The sequence below is a fragment of the Bombus vosnesenskii genome, unplaced genomic scaffold (assembly GCF_011952255.1).
Source record: "Bombus vosnesenskii isolate JDL3184/JDL3185 unplaced genomic scaffold, Bvos_JDL3184-5_v1.1 scf7180000013363, whole genome shotgun sequence".
NCBI classification, from domain to species: Eukaryota; Metazoa; Arthropoda; class Insecta; order Hymenoptera; family Apidae; genus Bombus; species Bombus vosnesenskii.
In genome coordinates this window covers 126,562-146,120 of record NW_022882996.1, presented here as the reverse complement: position 1 = coordinate 146,120, position 19,559 = coordinate 126,562, and the positions used below count along the sequence as shown (strand labels likewise).

Genomic DNA, 19,559 nt, shown 5'->3' with positions numbered 1-19,559 from the left:
TCTTCGGTCGTGGAAATTTTGATACGGCTTCGACTTTCTTTGGGTCGGGTTTCACGCCATCCTCGCTAATTATATGTCCCAAATAATTCACCTCGTGTCGTAAAAATTCGCACTTATCAGGTTGTAATCGTAATTTAGCTTTCCTCAGTCTTTCCATTAACTTATTGAACTTAATTTCGTGTTCTTGGAGAGACGTGGAATAAATCACTATGTCATCCAGATAGACGAATAGTTCTATTCCTTGCAGACCAGATAATATTGAATTCATCAACCGTTGAAATGTTGCTGGGGCATTTTTTAATCCAAAGGGCATTCTTTTGAATTGAAAATGTCCGTATGGTGTTGAAAATGCAGTTTTATGGGCATCTTCCTGTGATATACGGACCTGGTGAAAGCCTCATGCTAAGTCAAACGTGGAAAAATATTTTGCTCTTCCTAATTGATTCAATATTTCTGTAATGTTGGGTAGTGGGAAGGCATCGCCGATCGTTTTATCGTTCAGTTTTCTATAATCGATAACTAATCTCCAGCGTTTATTTCCTTGCGAATCGGGTTTTTTGGGCACAATCCATAACGGGGAGTTATATGGAGATATTGATGGTTCCACTACGTCCGTATCTAGTAATTCTTGAATCTGTCGATTTATCTCTTCTCGATGTATTGGTGGATATCGATACTGTTTAGTATTGATTGGTATATTATCCGTTGTAATTATTCTATGTTCTAGAACTTCAGTTGCTTCCAATATATCTCCTGGAATATGAAATCTATCTTGATTGTTACGAATCAATTTTTTAACATTTTCCTTTTCTTCTTCGTTCAAGTGTTCGAGTCGTAGTAACTCATTTATTTTTTCGTATCTGCTTTCCTTCGATTTTAGAGCTGTATTACACGCTGTCCTAGGAAGCGGAGAGGGATTTTCAAATTCCTTAATTACCATCGTCGGTGTTGTAAATTCGTAATCTCTTGAAGTAGTATTTATTACTCTTATATAGCCTTTTCCATTATGATTCCTCACAACTGCATTTCCGAAATAGATTCCCTTGCTCGGCTCGATTCTTGGAATAAATCCCTCTTTTATCTCTGGATTAGCGATTTAATTGAACACGTTATTGAACTTCGCTTCGGTATAATTATTTTCTCCTTAGTATCGAAGGGAATATAAATATTTCCCCACTTGATATGTTTTTCTTCATAATCTAAACGAGCTTTACAACCTGCAAAAAATTCGGATCCTAGGATTCCGTCTTGATCGATTAGCAATGAATCATCGATTACATGAAAAATAACCGGTTGGCCCGCAAAAATAACCGCAGGCTTGTTGCCGTAATTCCTCGCACTTCAATTGATTCTTTCTCGTCGATGATGGCTGAATCGGGTAAAGCAGGTTTCTTGATAATATTGATTTCCGATCCAGAGTCTAATAATAAACTCGTCTTAGTTTTTAGATTTGGGGAAACTATTCGTGCAGTTGGGGTCGTTGGAGAATCGTTAAATTTTACTGAAATAATTCGGAGAGGTCGCCTTCCGAATCTGAACTCAACTCTTGATGATTTTCCTTCGCCGGTTGCTTGTGCTTCGCTCTTTCCCTTTTGTCTTGAGATTCTGGATTCTCTGTCTGTGGCCTTGTTTGGTTGTGGGATGACTCCCCCACAGTATTTAGTGGCTGTTCGTTCAATCTTATAGTCGGCATTGCGTTCGCTCCGTCTCTCGTTATGGGTGGTGGAGTTGATCTCGCGTGGGTGGCTGCCCTCGTCCTGTTTGTTGCCGTCGGCGCCGGTCGCCTGATTGCCGCCGGTACTCATGGGCGATTCGGCGTATCGTTCCCTCGTGGCTCGCCCCATTCTCCCGAAGGACGTGTTTGGTTTCCCGACGGTCTCGAAGCATAGGGTACGATTAATCCGGCGTCTACTCGGGCTTTAAATTTGTAACAGTCCTTCACTAAATGCCCGGGATTTTTACAATAATTACACGTGATATTTTGTCTAGTAGTATTCGGAAAATTCTGCGATGGAGGTACCGATCTTCGATCTTGGCGGTTGTTTCTGATATTGTTGTTAGTGTTCGAAGGACGTGCGTTGTCGCGTCTGTAATAGTTCGAGGGTGTCGGTCGATGGGGTCGTGTTCTATCGGTTATTTGTCTCAATTCGTACGTTGCTTTGACGGCTTGATGATACGCATCTTCTAAAGTATGGTACCCTGCTATTTTTACTCGTACATATACCTCGTTCGGTAGTCCTTTAACGAAAGCTTCTCTCGTTTCCCAATCTATAGTATCTTGGATATCGGGGGATATGATGCCGTAGTCGCCTCTTTCTCCGTCCATTATTGCCAATCTAAGATTTCTAACGCGATCCATATAATCTAATATATCTTCCCCGGGTCGTTGAAATATCGTTCCTAATTCCCCTTTATATTCGTTAAGAGATTTCTTTGGGCCGAATAGATCCTTTAATTTGTTTCCGAAATCGTTTAAATTCATTAATTCCGTGTCTTCGATGGCGAGGAACGCGTGTCCACGAAGCTTATTTACTAACAATTTTACTAATTGAGGTTCTTGATATCTGGGAATCATATTTCGCGCGCGCTCACAAGCTCTTAAAAAGTGGAATACCGATGGTCGATATCCGTCAAACACTGGCACCGATTCGATCGCGTCTTTTAGCTTAATTGGCTGGGCATGTCCACTCGTCTGGACCGTTTCTTGTTGCGTTGTCGGCGGCGATACGGGTGTTTTAGGTTCCTGTTTTGTTTTAAGTTCGAATAAGCCGCTTTGTAGTTCGGCGAGTTTTGCACTCACATCGCGAAAGTTCGCATTCCATGCTTTAAGCTTTTCCGACAATGTCAAAACCATTTCTTCGTCCAACGATTCCACTACAGTCGCCATTGTTTCTTAAATATATATTTTATTGACAAGCGTGACAACTTTAATCTTCTATGGAGCGTATCGAACCGTTTAAACCAACCTTAATCCTCCGTGAAGCGGATCCCACCGCTGCCACCAAAAATTAACTTGCTCTGTTACATATCAATTTGTTTAAATCGATCAAATCTAAAGTTAAATTTTACTGAAAAAAATTTTTTTTTATAGTTTGAGTTTTGAATTTAATCGAAAAGGGAATAAATTGAAATGATATTATTGTGTATTTGATTCCGATTTAGGTTTTTAATTCATACGTTAGTTGCTGCCACCAGAAATAGTCCAAGGACTATTTCAAAATATTTCATTTTTATTATTTTCTTTTACGTTTAATGCGTAGCGTTAACTAACGCTTAATGCAACTGGTAAACGAACTTCACTTTTCGGCTAACCTGCTATGCGCAGGGATACTAACACGGGAGAGGATTAAAACTGGGTACAATAAATATTTTTCCTCGTTGAACGGATTTCTATTTGGACGTAGAATTGCGTAGGTTATTATATATATATATTTTATTAGCTGGATATATATATTTTAGCGTTGCTGGATTGGATAGGAATGTGAGATCTTTCGTTGTTTTATATAAATTTATTTTTACGTTTGACTTCTTCTTCTCTTTTAATTTCGCTGTAATAGTTTGCCGTTAAAACCGAAACTCAATTCATTTACCACGATAGATTCTGTTACCACGATTTTCTTGCCTTTTGAGTTTAATAATCGAGGATGATTCTAACGATCCTCTCTGTGTGGGACTCGTGTGATTTCGCAAGCCTTGCCCAAAGACGGGTAATATTTTACCAACAATGGGAGGAGGAATGCGAAGGTCAGTGGATGTTTCAGTAGCTGAAAACACCGTTCGCATAAGCCGACACAGCGGACAACTCCTTTGTTTAAAGTTTAAACAATGATTCTATCTTCAAAACCGTTCACGAAAATAAAACGAGATCGATGATAGGAAGTTCTAATTCAATTTTCGAGGGCAACGAGATTATCAGAGAAGAAGGAAATTTTCAAAATTAATTTTTTTACCTTGAGGAGTAGGTGCTGTCTGGTGCCATTACTTCAGCTGCTCCGGTGGTCGTCGAAGTTTTTGTTGGGTTTATTACTTGAACTCGAATATAGTTTTCTATCAACTTTTACTTTATTTATCTATTTCGATACAGACTGAACAATTTACTAACTGGATTAATACCGCAATTACAATGCGCGTTTGTGTCTAAGCGATGAAATGAGGACTTCAAAGATAAAATTTTCTTTTACTTAATCGCGACTCTCTTTTCTTTACCGAAAAACTAAAGACCCCGAAACGCAAAATACTATACAAAATTTCGAAACGCAATGATGAGCGCAATAAAGAACGTAATACGAATGATCCGTAATAACAATGAACACAAATTATAAAATGAACGCAAGAAGAATGAACAAAAATAATGAGCCCTAATAAGAATGTTCACCAGAATATTAATGAGCCGTAAAGAATGAACGCAAATTATAATGAACACAAGAAGAATGGACGATAATAATGAACCGTAAAGAATGAACCGTAAAGAATAATGAGCGCTGCTCTATGTTGCTTCGCTTATTTATAATGCCATCCCCCACGGGGTGGTGGTCCGCTGCGGGTACGCTTCCGTGGGAATCAGGATGCTGCAGTTTGGGCTTCTTGGAATCGTACGTGACAAAATTCCGTATTTCGACTTAGTTTCTATCGGTCCTGTGTTTCTGCTGAGCTAGCGTCTAGGAGATTTGAAGCATTCCTCGCTGATCTAGTCCTTTCCGCGAGAGACTTCCACGTGCTGTACCGTGGGAATTACCGTTGTTTCTTCGGCGCGTGGAAGGGCTGGTGGCTGCAGCATCATTATCATTTCGATGTTTGCTCGGGCAACACGCGCAATTCCGCTGCTCTCCCACAACAAGGACCTCCTCCTTCGAGTTATTTTGCGTAAGTTTGGATATTTGCATATTATGGTTGTTTTCGTGATTTTGATCCTTTTTCCTTTTTTTTTTGTTGTTTCCCTAGGCTTCGGTGATCGACGTTTGAACAATGTTTGCGGAGGCATTTCCATCAGAGGTTCCTATCCAGACTTCTCTGGTGCGTATTTAGTCTTGTTTTTAGTCCGCTTGATTCGTCTTGTTTCGTTCTATTTAAACTATATTGTGTTGTTTCAGCGCAAGCGAAAGAGGGATTCCGAAGAACCCATGGGCGACTCGAGAAGACCCATCAAACGCATGCGGCGCTGTGATGAACCACAAGTACCAGAGTGGTCGGAGGAACTATTCGACATTGGTGCCGAGGCCGTGGATTTCCCGTCGGAATTGAGCTTTGACAATTTTGTTACTGTCGATGAGAGTTTCTTCGATGCAGAGACCGTCGTATTGGAGTGGGAACCCCCTCTGGTTGAAATCGTTGATACCGATCGTTGTGTGAAAGTTCGTTTTGCAAATGAAATTCCCGGAGAGATTTGGAGGCACATCTTCGTCACCATGCTTCTGGGAGAAAGGGAATTTCCCTTGTTGTGCGTTATTGGTGTATGCGTGAGTTCAGCGAACTTTGTCCTGGAGCTCCTTGCTACGATTTTGATTTAGTGTAGCTGCTTCAATTTCGTTGGTTCGCTGTTTGATGTTCCTTATTATTATTATTTTTTTAGATGTATTTTGTTTTGTGTTCAATATATATATATATATACATTTTAAATGTGATAGTGTTAGGTTATCTATTTTATGTTTGTTAAATATATGTATTTTAATTCTATATTTCCCCCCTTTTTAATTAATTGTATATATATACATATATATTCTTTACATTTGTAGTTGCGCACAGATTTTATTAAAGAAAAGTGTTAACAATGTGTTTTCATGATTTATTTCTGGCGACTGACTTCCATTAATCCCTAATATTCCTGTCGCCATACGCGTGTAAATCTAACATGGCTGCTCATAAATGTCATCAGTAAAGTTATAGTGACGGGTCTTTAATTTTGCTTGATATCGAAGTAATTTTCCGTCTGCCGCTCGTTTTTCCTTATTCTACCGCAATTAGAACATTTATTTATTAATATTGTTTTAAAGTGACAAAAGTATTGTTCGTGTGAATATACGTATATATATATATATATACTTATATATATTTATTTATATATACTTATATTTATTTATATATATATTTATGTTGTGTGTCATTTTAATATGGCTAATGTTTTGCAATTCTTCGATTGCGTTATTTATTGTTTTGAGTAGTTTGTTTTATAGAGTATTCGATAATATAAAACATACGCGCACACATACATATATATATATATATATATATATATATATATATATATATATATGTCAGATCACGATTCGAATTTTGGGCGCGCGACGACTCTTCATGTGGACTAGCCATCGTTTCACAAAGCCGAGATTTTATTTATACGTATATACAGGTCTATCACTAAGCTTAACAAATAATAAGTACAACTAATAATAAGTCTAACAAACACTAAGCCTAATGAATAATACGATCTACGAATAATTAAATTAAATAATACTATTAGCAATGTTTGAGTTCAAACGAATCCACGGTCACCGGGATAACTCCTTACTAAGCGAAACTAACTTAGACGCAAATGCGATCGTCGAAAATGCTCGATGTATCACTCTCCAAGGCAATCGCAAGAATGCCAGCCTCGTGGAGATTTTTCTCCCTGTACGATTGCATTTTGTTTTCTATACCCGTTTGGAAGCATCGAGAAGGTTCCAAACGCCGTTGCTAGGCACACTCGTTGGAAGCATCGAGAAAGTTCCAAACGCCGTTGCTAGGCAGTTTCTGCCTGGAGTTTTGATTACTAATACAATGTATGTCCCATTGCATCGGCACCTCCGAGGCAACATCACACGTGGCTAGGCCCGCTCTCGAGGCCGCATGCCGCCACAACCACATTTCTCGGAAAACACATACAACCACTCCAGACCTCCGTTAGATAAAACATCCATCCCGTGACCGTGGCTACGTTCAGCGACCGATTGTCACCTCGAACCCAATCTCGCTTATTACAAATCTTAAGCAATTACAACTATAATAAAATCTAGGCTAAGGTACTAGAGGATGTTCCCAAGATTTCCAAGGAAAGGCTTCGGCTTTCCTTTCATCTCCGACATATATATATATATATATATTTATATACGTATTTATATGCATATTTCTCCTGACCGTGTAGTATTCATACGAAATGAAATGTTAATTATTTATTTTATATTAATTTCGTTTAATAAGATAGAACACGCACACGTATATATGTATATATTTCTGGCAAAGTGATTTTCATTTAGATTCTTTAGCGATGTAATGTCGTGTGTTTGAGGTTATGTGTCAATCATTTGATTTCATATATACATATATATCTTGTATTGTGACAACATAGTATTGAAGGTTTTGTTTCTAGATTATTGTGCGTTTAATGTGTGTTTACATATTTGTGTTTGATGATAGAATTTCTGTATGCAATTCCTCAAGTCGTTGCAGTGTTAATTATTTTGAGCGTTTGGCCTATCGACAGGTTGTCGCTTAGTCCCAAGTGTTGCGTTTTGTGTCCTATTTCTTTTGGAGATTATTAGTAGTACTTTACTTTAGAAAATAGGCTATTTATATGTTTATATAGAGACATGCATGTTTTGTAATGTAGTTCTTATTTTATAATTCTTTACCGGCATGTAGGCTAGTTTTAAGTATGTATCTTAAATTATTGATTTGAATTAATAATGTAGAATGCGCACACATTAATAGTAGTTTAGAATATAGATTATATATATTTATATATAGACATGCATGTTTCGTAATGTAGTTTTTATTTTATAACTCTTTACCGGAATGTAGGCTAGTTTTAAGTATGTATCTGTTTGATAGAATGCGCACACATATATATATGTTTCTGACAATGTAACTTTTATTTCTTTAATAATACAATATTGTATGTTTTATGTGTTCGTTAGACTATTAGTTTTTGACTTCATATATACTTATATTTCATAAATTGTTAATATAGTATTGGAAGCACTGTCTCTAATATTTATTAGTTTATTACATGTCTAGCATATATGTTTATACTTATATGTAACTCTCCAAGTTGATTGATTAAAATATATTTATATATACATGTATTTCTGGCGTTTCAATTATTTCCCATTTTGTAGTTATTCTTATTTCTCGGTTTATTTGTTTGGTTCGTAACTCGTTCAATCCATTAGCTGGTTTTATTTATTTTATTTTATACTGGTTGGATTTATTAGTCGCCCTCGTTTTGTTAATCCTTCCTTTAGTTTCGTAGCGCCGTGTGTTCGTTTGTGCATTCAAATCTTTATTCGCGCGTTTTGTATAGAATGGTTTTCTTGTTCTTGTTACGGCGTGTGCGGAGCGCGGGACGTGACAATAAAAAGGAGTTCAACGAGCGCTTAAACGTCGAAATATCTCCAACGGGAAGGAAATGACAGTTAGTTTTCTACAAAATCGACGAAATCATCGCGATTTGCGAGCTATTTTGATTGTTTCGACGCTTAAACGGTGGTGCATTACATTTGCAGTGTAAAATGGAGTTCAACGAGCGCTTAAACGTGGATATATCTCCAACGGGAAGGAAATGACTGTTAGTTTTCGTCAAGATCGACGAAATCATGGCGATTTGCGAGTCTTTTGCTTGCTTCGGCGCTGAAACGGGCGTCCATTACGTTTGGCGTGTAAGATGGAGTGAAAAGAGTGCTTAAACGTCGAAATATCTCCACCGGGATGGAAATTACGGCAACTTTTCGTCAAAATCGACGAAATCATCGCGATTTGCGAGGTGTTGCGATAGTTTCGACGCTGAAACGGGCGTCCATTACATTTGGCGTGTACGACGGAGTGAAAAGGGCGCTTAAACGTCGAAATATCTCCAGCGGGAAGGAATTGACGGCTATTTTTCGTCAAAATCGACGATATCATCGCGATTTGCGAGCTGTTGCGATTGTTCCGACGCTGAATCGTGCGACCATTACATTTGGCGTGTAAGGCGGAGTGAAAAGGGCGCTTAAATGTCGAAATAACTCCAGCGGGAATTGACGGCTATTTTTCGTCAAAATCGACGAAATCATCGCGATTTGCGAGCTTTTGGTTGTTTCAACGCTGAAACGGGCGTCCATTACATTTGGCGTGTAAGACGGAGTGTACAGAGCGCTTAAACGTAGAAATATCTCCAGCGGGAAGGAAACGACGGCTAGATTTCGTCAAAATCGACGAAATCATCGCGATTTGCGAGCTGTGAGGATTGTTTCGACGCTGAAACGGTCGTGCGTTGCATTTGGCGTGTAAGACGGAGTGAAAAGAGCGCTTAAACGTCGAAATATCTCCACCGGGAAGGAAACGACGGCTATTTTTCCTCAAAATCGACGAAATCATCGCGATTTGCGAGCTGTTGGGGTTGTTTCGACTGTCACGTCCCGCGCTACGCACGTTCCGTATCGAAAAACGGAAAACCGCAATATACAAAAAACGCGAGCGACAATTCGAATATCCAAAACGAACACACGATACAACGAAAATGGAAATTGTTAAATAAAAGTTTAATTAAATGTAGTCATATGTAGAGAAATAGTATACGAGGGCAAATAAGAGATAATAAAGTTAACATAGGTACTCTAACGAAATAGTAAATATAAAGAGTACAACATAACCTATAATTTCATAATTCGACTAAGAATAAACTATGAAGAATCAATTAACCAAAAGTGACTCGCAAATTAATTAATAAATCACGACATAATACTGTATTCAATCAGGATAACCTACAATTCGACAATTTAATCAAATCTTGTAATAACTTCATGAATAATTCAAAGGAAAGGAAAAAGGAATGGAACGATAGGAATACACACCTTTGTAACAAACAGGAAATATCAAGCAATTTAATATACAGCAAATATGGACATACAAAACCACAATAAACAAAATATATCTTATATACAACCAGATATAAAATATATAAAACACCTAGGCATATTAACACACTTCAATAAACCAGGCACTATTGTCAGAATCCACACACGAAACGTCAAGATTAAAGTAAAACGGATTCCACGAACAACACACTCGAAGAAGTTAAAACTAACACAATCGAAACAGACCACAAGAACGATTTCAAGAGACAACGTAGTACGGTAGTATATGGAACAACACTGCTTGTCGAATACTGCAGATAGTGGTAACCTAAAAGGGAAAAGGAAAATTACTATGCGTGCTCTAACTATTACTTAAATATAAGATGTGTAATTCAATAAAATAATTACAAAACAGTGGAAGTGAAAAGTACCTCATGAACAATTACTCATCGTAGAAGGAAGTGTATGTGCGAAGACAGATTATGTGTCCATATCCATAGAGCATAATCTACGACAGCCAGCTGAAACAAATGTAGGGATTAACTTTAACTGTTTCAATACAAAACATAATATTACTAAATGTTTATAACAATATTGTGCCTAACTCAAAGGAAGGGTGACACTGCTTATCGAATCATGCAGATAGTAGAAACCTAAAAGGAAAAGGAAAATTATTATGTTTGTGTTCTAACCATCATTTAAATACACAACATGTTAATTCAATAAAATAATTAAAAGCAGTGAAAGTTAAAAGCACCTAGTGCACAATTTAATTATCGTAGAAGGAAACGTACATGCAAACAACAAAATTTTAAATTTTAATTTTATTGAATTTATTTTCTGTTTGAATTGAGTTTAATCGGAAGGGAAATATTGAAATGATATTATTGTGTATGAAATATTGATTTAGATTTCTGATTAATACGGTAGTTGCTGCCACCAAAAATAGTCTAAGGACTATTTCAAAAAATTTTTTTTTATTATTACTATTATTATTGTTTCTCTTCAAGTTAAGAGTATTAGTGTGTGATGGGTATTGTTCGTCTATAGTGTCTTTGGTAACTAGATTGAATTCCCAGTCTGGAAGTGCATCTGTAGCACGTTCTTGGCTGTAGGAAGACAAATCTTTGTACATTCTTCTGTCGCGTATTTCCTGAACTTCGTAAGAGTTTTATCTGGTAATTTACGTATAATGGGTAGCGCTAACTAACGTTTAATGCAACTGGCAAATGAATTCCACTTTTCGGCTAACCTGCTATGCGCAGGAGTACTGGCGTGGGAGAGGATTAAAGTTATTTGGAATAGACAATTGATATTGACAAATATATTTATTTCGTCCGATTGAGTTATATTAATGTAAATATGTTATAATTTATTCGATTTTTGTCGATTAAAGGTATTACAATGTCGGTTATAAGTATCATCTGATACAAATATAGATGTATTATACGGTAGCATATAGTAAGTATGTATATAGATATAGAGAATGTTCGAGCTACTGGTCGGATAGGGTTTCAGAAATGTTCGATAAGATTTACTTATTGTGATAGGATTAATGGCGAAAACTAATTTCTACTCGTTCGGGTGATTAACATAATACGGTTTATGACAAACGCTATCGTAAGATGTAGGCGATGGCGATCGAGATTGGAAGGAGTGCGTCTCGCAATGTTCGGAAATAAGTGAACTCGAGGGCGAAAAACTCGGTACAAAATCTTCGCGATTTAATTCTAACTCTTCTCGGCGCCTCTTTTCTTCCCTTTTAACTTTTGCAGCAATTAATCGTTTGTACCAACGTTCGGCTCGCTTCTTGCTGAGGTGACTTTTATCTTTTCGATTCTTTCTTGTTTTTGTCATCTGATATGATCAAGATGAAATGAATATCACTCTCTGTGTGCGACTTGTGCGATTTCGCAAGCCTTGCCCAAAGACGGACGATATTTGCCAACGATGGGAGGAGGAATGCGAAAATCGATAAGTGTTTTCGATAATTGAAAACACCGTCAACCCAGATTTAACACAGCGAATAATAATTTAGATTTAACAATTTAGAAAATATAAGTCGTTCTTGGCAACTAGTGGAGTCGTAAGCGAAAAATGATTATTTTAATTGGCAACTGGGTTCACTGTGGACAATCAGTATGGCTTCGTAGGCCTCGCCCAAGGATGAGCAATCTGCTAACGATGGGAAGAGGAAAATGAAAAACCATAGATGTCCTTTGCGTTGAAAACACCGTAATCACTGGTTGATACAGCGAACAATTGTAAACGAAATAGATCGAAATTTGATAAAGTTGTTTTATTCCAGACAATTTATTAAATCTTGACCAAGAACGTTTATTTGAATTCAAGACGTTCGGATGAAATCTACGTAAATTGTGTGCTTGATAGTTTTATCTGTCAACTATAGCTGCCGACGGGTGCTTTTGTTCAGAGACAACTTTGTTCGACTGCAAGTTAAAAGAGAAGAGGATATACAATTTCAAATTTCCTACCTTGATTAGATGTAAAGTCGATCGGCGGTATATATGGCTTGGTGATGTGTCAAATTTTGACAATTAACTTTGATTCCGCAGATGAAGTGACAATACGAATGCTTAATTCGAATGATGATTTTTTGAAACCCTTTTTAATATCCGATTTCGACGGACAGAGTGACGATGTGTACGATTTGAATTTTGAATGAAGACTCTTTGAAACTATTTAACTTTTCTAATATTCGATTTCGATGGACAGAGTGACGATGTGAATGGTCTGAATTTTGAATAAGGACTCTTCTACTCTATGTTATTCCCGCTTATTTATAATATCCTAATTGTCACGTGATGGATCATCTCTATGGGAATCACAGCATTGCTACGTGACAGATTAGGAATTTTGTAACTGTCTACTTTCGCGGATTGTGCTGAAGTTTCATCTTCTTGATTATCTTATTTACGCTATTCCTAATTTCTCATATCCTTGAGACACGTAGATGCTGCTGAAGTTTCCTCTTCTTAATTTCTCGTATTTCGTTGGGTATTAGGGACATGCAAGGTGCGTGATAAAATGTAGGTATCGTAGTAGCTCGTATTTTGCTGATGTTACGTCTGCGATGTTTCCCAGAACTTCCTTACTGATGCCAGTGGAACGTGGCAGGTGTCACGTAAAATAACAAAATAAAAAAGGAATTTGAGGTAAAAAATAAAAAAAGAAAACTTTATTTTTTTTCTAATATCAATACACTTTACAATCTACTTCCGAACTCTAGGCGTGACTTTCTAAGACTGACTCTTATGATTTTACTTTCGATCGGATCCGATTACTTTCTTTTGTCATCCCTCAACATTCCCACCGTCCATGCATTTGCTAGGCGTTCGCGATCGTTGCCACGTGCTCTTTCTTCTAGAACCTTCGGTGGAAGGACCGTTGGGATGTTGATGGTTCATTAGGCACTTCAGCGATATACATTGTCGCCGAGTGCCGCCACATCTTTATCTCTATCGTCAGTCCGTCGGATTTGAAGTATGCCGGTCGTGACACAGGCGCGTGCCAACTTGTCCTTGCTGAAGTTGCATCTGCGATGTATCTGGTAACTTCCTTGCTGATGCCAGTGAATCGTTCAAGGCGTGTAAGAGCTATCATAACAGTCCAAGATGGCCGCTCGTGAGTGTCTCCAGTAAAGGTGAGGCGTCCTTAATTTGTTTAATACTGAAATAATTATTCGTCCGTCGCTTATTTTCCTCTATTCTAGTGTAGTTAGAATTTTTAAATGACAATAGTATTGTTTGTGTAATCATTATAATACTAATATATGCATAGTGTGTTATTTTAATATGATAGCATGTGGCATGTGTTATTGTTAAATTTTATAATTTATCAATAGCACTGTTTTATTGGTGTGTTTTGAGTAATTTATTTTTATAGAGTGTTCGCTTAATTAATTTAATACTAATATGCGCATAGTGTGTTATTTTAATATAATAGCATGTGGATTGTGTTATTGTTAAATTTTATAATTTATCAATAGCACTGTTTTATTGTTGTGTTTCGAGTGGTTTATTTTTATAGAGTGTTCGCTTAATTAATTTGATAGTAATATGTGCATAGTTTGTTATTACCAGTTCTACTGCGTAACATAACCTTATTTCTCTATGCCAGAATTAATACAATTATGCAATTAATTAATACAATTAACTTAGTACAATATAATAATTTTTTATCTTAATCGCGTTTGTCGTTGATACTCAGTTAATCAGTTTTGATTAATTCATAACCTATTCCTATATTATTGGCTTTTTTCTGTTTCTTTGTTATGAAGTTGTCGTTACCTTGTGCGTGTAATTTGCAGCCTTTACATAGAATTTAGGACCTAATCTTATACATTGCTAGTTAAAATCTTTATTGTTTATAGGTTCTACAATTCTAATCCTTTATCGCTGAGTCCTTTACTTGGAACGGTTACATGATGCGCATTTGGTATCTTCTGGTTCTTCGTTACATGTCTAACACTTATCAAGACTACTTCTACTTATCCTAGAATTGTAAGTATATATATAGATATATATAAAACACTATATTTTGTAAATATCTGTATAGTAAAATAGTCCGTCCACTATCTTGTTTGCCAAGACCGCTTTGTTAGCGTTGAATTATTTTGTTATGGTGTCGCAAATTTTTCCTTGATTATCCAGTTTCCTGTTGTCGTCTTGACTGTTTCGGTAGTATCCGGTTCAGTATTCCGTAAGTATTCACTTAAGTTTGATAGTAGGCTTCTTGTAATTGCGTCGGTTTTAATGTATATCTTCCGATGTGAGTAACGAGCTTCCTATTATTATTAATTTCTATTCCAAGATGGTTTACAACATTCTTCCCCTTTTTAGGTTATGATTGGTTACCTCGGTATTTATTACCTTCGATATCTTCATGCCGTCGTATATTATGTTTTGCAAAGTTGCATCCGTAGCCAATTCTCGTGGTGTTCCTAGATGCACACTTCCTTCTACGATGATTGGTTGCATACAAATCTCGTTAACTTATAAGGTACCTTTTCTTGTTTGCTAAGACCATTCCGTCGGTGTTGAATTGTTTGTTATAATGTTACTAATTTCTGACTTTCCAATTTTATTACATCTTCTTGACCATTCCAGTAGTATCGACTTCAATTCTTTGTACACATTTACTCCAATTTGGTAGTTGGTTTCTCATAACTGCGTTGATCCCTGCATGGACTACTTTGATGTTAATAGTGAATTATCGTTGTCACTCACTTAACCTATCTTAGTTATTTCTTAACTCTTCCTGCATTTATTAATTGATTTTATTTCTTCTTATTAAAGACCGCTGTGTCAATGCTGAGTTATTTTGTTATAATGTCACTAATTTTCTTGATCTTTTGGTTTTATTTTCCATTAGCGAACTGTAAGTCTGTTGTCGAGCATTAATTATTGATTGTTATCGTGCTTCATTTAGTTTAATTGAAATATTATTGCAAGTCTTTAATAGTATTATTCTCTTCCATATATATTAAGGCCATTGAGGTTAGTTCACTCATTCGTTTCTGTTGACAGTCGTATACTATGTTCTACAGAGTGGGTCCACAACTTGTTTCTGCGAAATTCCTGCATGTACGTTTTCTTCTACGATGATTAATTATGCACTAGGTGCTTTTAACTTTCATTGCTTTTAATTATTTTATTGAATTAACATGTTGTGTAATTAAATGATGGTTAGAACACACACATAATAATTTTCCTCTTTCTTTTACGTTTCTACTATCTGCATGATTTGATAAGCACTGTCACCCTTCCTTTGAGTTAGGCACAATATTGTTATAAACATTTAGTAATATTATGTTTTGTATTGAAACAGTTAAAATTAATCCCTACATTTGTTTCAGCTGGCTGTTGTAGATTATGCTCTATGAATATGGACACATAATCTGTCTTCGCACATACACTTCCTTCTACGATGAGTAATTGTTCATGAGGTACTTTTCACTTCCACTGTTTTGTAATTATTTTATTGAATTACACATTTTATACATTTATACACATTTAAGTAATAGTTAGAGCACGCATAGTAATTTTCCTTTTCCCTTTTAGGTTACCACTATCTGCAGTATTCGATAAGCAGTGTTGTTCCATATACTACCGTACTACGTTGTCTCTTGAAATCGTTCTTGTGGTCTGTTTCGATTGTGTTAGTTTTAATTTCTTCGAGTGTGTTGTTCGTGGAATCCGTTTTACTTTAATCTTGACGTTTCGTGTGTGGATTCTGACAATAGTGCCTGGTTTATTGAAGTGTGTTAATATGCCTAGGTGTTTTATATATTTTATATCTGGTTGTATATAAGATATATTTTGTTTATTGTGGTTTTGTATGTCCATATTTGCTGTATATTAAATTGCTTGATATTTCCTGTTTGTTACAAAGGTGTGTATTCCTATCGTTCCATTCCTTTTTCCTTTCCTTTGAATTATTCATGAAGTTATTACGAGATTTGATTAAATTGTCGAATTGTAGGTTATCCTGATTGAATATAGTATTATGTCGTGATTTATTAATTAATTTGCGAGTCACTTTTGGTTAATTGGTTCTTCATAGTTTATTCTTAGTCGAATTATGAAATTATAGGTTATGTTGTACTCTTTATATTTACTATTTCGTTAGAGTACCTATGTTAACTTTATTATCTCTTATTTGCCCTCGTATACTATTTCTCTATATATGACTACATTTAATTAAACTTTTATTTAAACAATTTCCATTTTCGTTGTATCGTGTGTTCGTTTTGGATATTCGAATTGTCGCTCGCGTTATTTGTATATTGCGGTTTTCCGTCTTTTCGTTACGGCACGTGCGTAGCGCGGGACGTGACACAACGTTCATTAGGCGCGGTGGATATACTCGTCCCTGGCTGATCACGAAAGTTAAGCAGCAGCGGTCACGGGGCGGTCCAAGGTGGGTGACCGCTCCGTGAGGTGTTGACGGAGACGCGCCGAAGCCATTTTTCGCCTCTGAAGTGATGGCCCCTGGGGAACTGGATGGCCGAAGCACACAAGGCAGCCTCCCTTAAACATAAACAGAGGAGACAGACGACAGAGGGCACCCTGGTAGAACTTCGCAGGAGACCCCGAGTGCACCCTTTACCAAGCGTCAGGGAGACAACCGTGTAGAAAAAAAGGTTGGGGTTAGATTGGGGAGCACGGTATAGTGATTATATGTCATTCTGACAATAGATAGTTATGTGTTATATATCTTACTTTGTATGTATATATGAGGACGTACTTACTTCTATGAGGTAGTGATAAATGTATGATGGCTTAGCATTAGGCGAAGCCGGTTTTGATGCCTGTAAATAGGTATCGAATGAGTTTTTAGTGAAGGGGATTATATTACTTGCTTACTTACTTAGTTTATCTAGTAATTGGTCATCGACATAGTACTGTAGTTTAGTTTATCTTTAGATTACGCTATTTTATTATATAGCGATGAGTTAGGTATAGTGACTATATGTCATTCTGACAAATATTTATGTGTATATTTACCTCCTGCTCACTTATAATTATATATGAGGGATGTACTTACTTTAGAGGCAGTGACAAACTAGTCGATGATTGCGTAGAAAGCTTATGTGAGTTAGCAAAGGGTAAAAATCTCTGCAATGAAAGTTGGGTACTCACTGCAAATGTTTACACAGGAGGTTTATTATATGTGATATCTGTGCTGATTTGAATGATTATTAAATGGACAGTTGCTGGCGGGCGTGAGGTGGTGCAGTATTTTATATCTCTGATGGAGAAGTGGGACGTGTCACGCAATGCAGTAGCTGTAGGAGGTTATGCGGAGACCTGTAAGTACTATTCTTACTTTATTTATGTTAATTGAAATAATAAGGTCTAGGAGAGTATTAGAATATACGCACCATGTCGCGTTCGACTCTGTTGTCATCATTTTTGTCACTATTTGCTCGGGTTACGGAGGGTATTTCGCTTTGTCATTATAAAACTAACAGCACACTGAGTAACGTGTAATGTAAGATATTCACGCGTTGCGGGTAATGCATAAGCGATAATGGGATTTTAGTAATAATATTCGCTAAATATCAACACACACGTGCACTTCCTGGAAACGCTTCCCTATTCGCCGTAGAGATTGCAGGTTTGGGCGGATATGTGAGTAAGATTTGTTTTTCAAATTATTGTGGAGTTATTATAACACTCGCAATGGCACGTCACTTTGTGAAGCGGTAAATATGCGAAATAGTTTTACTATAAAGCCGCGCACGTGTGTAGAATGGACGCCATTTGCGTGATGGGTGGCATTAGGACGCATGTGTCACGTAATTTTTAGGGTTGGTTGGTGGAAATAAAATATAGTTGAGTCGTAACACAACAATTAACTTTGTTTTAATCAACCTTTATTGTGAATTCACCAATCACAATGTAACACGCACTGAATTAGCATAAATCACAATTCACTCCAACCACGTTATGTAAGACTTAGTTACAACAATACATTAAGAACGCGACTTATAAGGGTAGAGACCGATATAGATATGTTGACTATTCTAAGGATACAGAATAAGTGAAGTTTTACTGACGATACTGTGTCTGAGGAAAGCTAGGGGTGGGTGTGTCTAAGGACACGGGACTATCGGATTTGTTGATAACAATTTTGGTTAAGGAAGTGAGGGCAATAGACACCGTCTCCGATTGGATAATAAGACGGTTGGTGGACCAGGAAGGGTTTTAGCCGCCCTCGCGAGAAAGTTGCCAACGGAACATACCAGATGTGGAGAAAACCAACTTTCTAAGCTAACACATGGTAGACAATAAACGTAAAGGGAAATCTAAGACAGGAAATACTCGCTTGGTCCGAAGGACCTTAACTATAAAAATGCCAAGGCCCCTGGTGGGCACTTTAGACTATTGAGGGTGCGCGCCAAGGATATGCAGACATCTGGGTGCCATCCTGTCCGTGGTGCGTGGCCTGGTCTCTGATGTGAATTGACGTTACACATGCGTTGGCGTGAAGCGATGCGCAGGTGAGGTGGTTCGCTGCGTCGATGCGTGTCGTCGCCACCTTACGGACATCGCTCGACAGTATGTACGGTCGGATCAACGTAAGTTCCTATTATGAAGGAATAAAGTCGGGTCGACCAGAGTTCTATTTATACATCATCTTATTTTATTTCATTTTAATTATTTTATTACTCGAGCCGAACTCTCTTTGTAAATAAATAAGTGATGGTGTGCTGCGTAACGTGGAGATTTTATTTGAGTTGCGTGGCGACTAGTAGGTTGGAGAATGCAATTGTTAGGTGCATTCTTTTAATTATTTATTTATTATTTATTATTTATTATTTTGTTATTTATTATTAGTTATTATTTATTTATTTATTTAGTTATTCATTTATTTATTATTGTATGTTGTTTTATTTATTATTATTTAGTTTTGTTATCATCGTCGTTTATTTTATTATTTTATTATTTATTTATATATGTAGCGATTTACGCACGCATCATTAGGTCTATTATTAGAACGACAGGCGTTCAGTTTGATGAAATGGAGATTATAGTTTTATAATTTTTAATATGATTTAGTTCTAACACATTATAGCTATATGTAATTGAGGTTATTTATGTACCTATTTATTAACATGTATATTACGGTTGGCTTCGTTGACGACTTGGCGAGTTTTTGGTTTATAATAGGATATATTTGGACGGTTTTTGAGCAAGGCTGATGACGACGACGGCTATATTC

At 36.8% G+C, this 19,559-nt stretch overlaps 1 protein-coding gene and 2 long non-coding RNA genes across 7 annotated transcripts; 2 read left to right on the top strand and 1 right to left on the bottom strand.

Annotated features, from left to right (window-relative positions):
- Window positions 1-4,470: 4,470 nt before the first annotated feature.
- Window positions 4,471-5,600, top strand: LOC117237235. 2 transcript variants are annotated; one of them, XM_033501001.1, is made up of 3 exons: window positions 4,471-4,863; window positions 4,942-5,013; window positions 5,091-5,600. In XM_033501001.1, the coding sequence occupies exons 2-3, from the start codon at window positions 4,966-4,968 to the stop codon at window positions 5,505-5,507; spliced, it is 465 nt and encodes a 154-aa protein (XP_033356892.1). In that variant the 5' UTR covers window positions 4,471-4,863; window positions 4,942-4,965; the 3' UTR covers window positions 5,508-5,600. The 2 variants fall into 2 exon arrangements, with proteins under 2 accessions (XP_033356892.1, XP_033356891.1); XM_033501000.1 differs by having other exon boundaries at window positions 4,942-5,600.
- A 7,786-nt stretch (window positions 5,601-13,386) lies between these two features.
- On the top strand, window positions 13,387-16,354 carry LOC117237237. Of its 3 annotated transcripts, XR_004493975.1 has the most exons (6): window positions 13,387-13,473; window positions 14,203-14,332; window positions 14,672-14,831; window positions 15,359-15,415; window positions 15,688-15,777; window positions 15,893-16,354. It is a non-coding gene; the product is annotated as an uncharacterized LOC117237237 (long non-coding RNA). The 3 variants fall into 3 exon arrangements; XR_004493974.1 differs by lacking the exon at window positions 15,359-15,415; XR_004493973.1 differs by having other exon boundaries at window positions 14,672-15,415.
- Window positions 16,355-16,474: 120 nt separating this feature from the next.
- Window positions 16,475-18,193, bottom strand: LOC117237238. 2 transcript variants are annotated; one of them, XR_004493977.1, is made up of 3 exons: window positions 17,716-18,193; window positions 17,474-17,641; window positions 16,475-17,142 (listed from the first exon to the last, which is right to left on the bottom strand). It is a non-coding gene; the product is annotated as an uncharacterized LOC117237238 (long non-coding RNA). The 2 variants fall into 2 exon arrangements; XR_004493976.1 differs by having other exon boundaries at window positions 16,475-17,641.
- Between the last annotated feature and the right edge of the window lie 1,366 nt (window positions 18,194-19,559).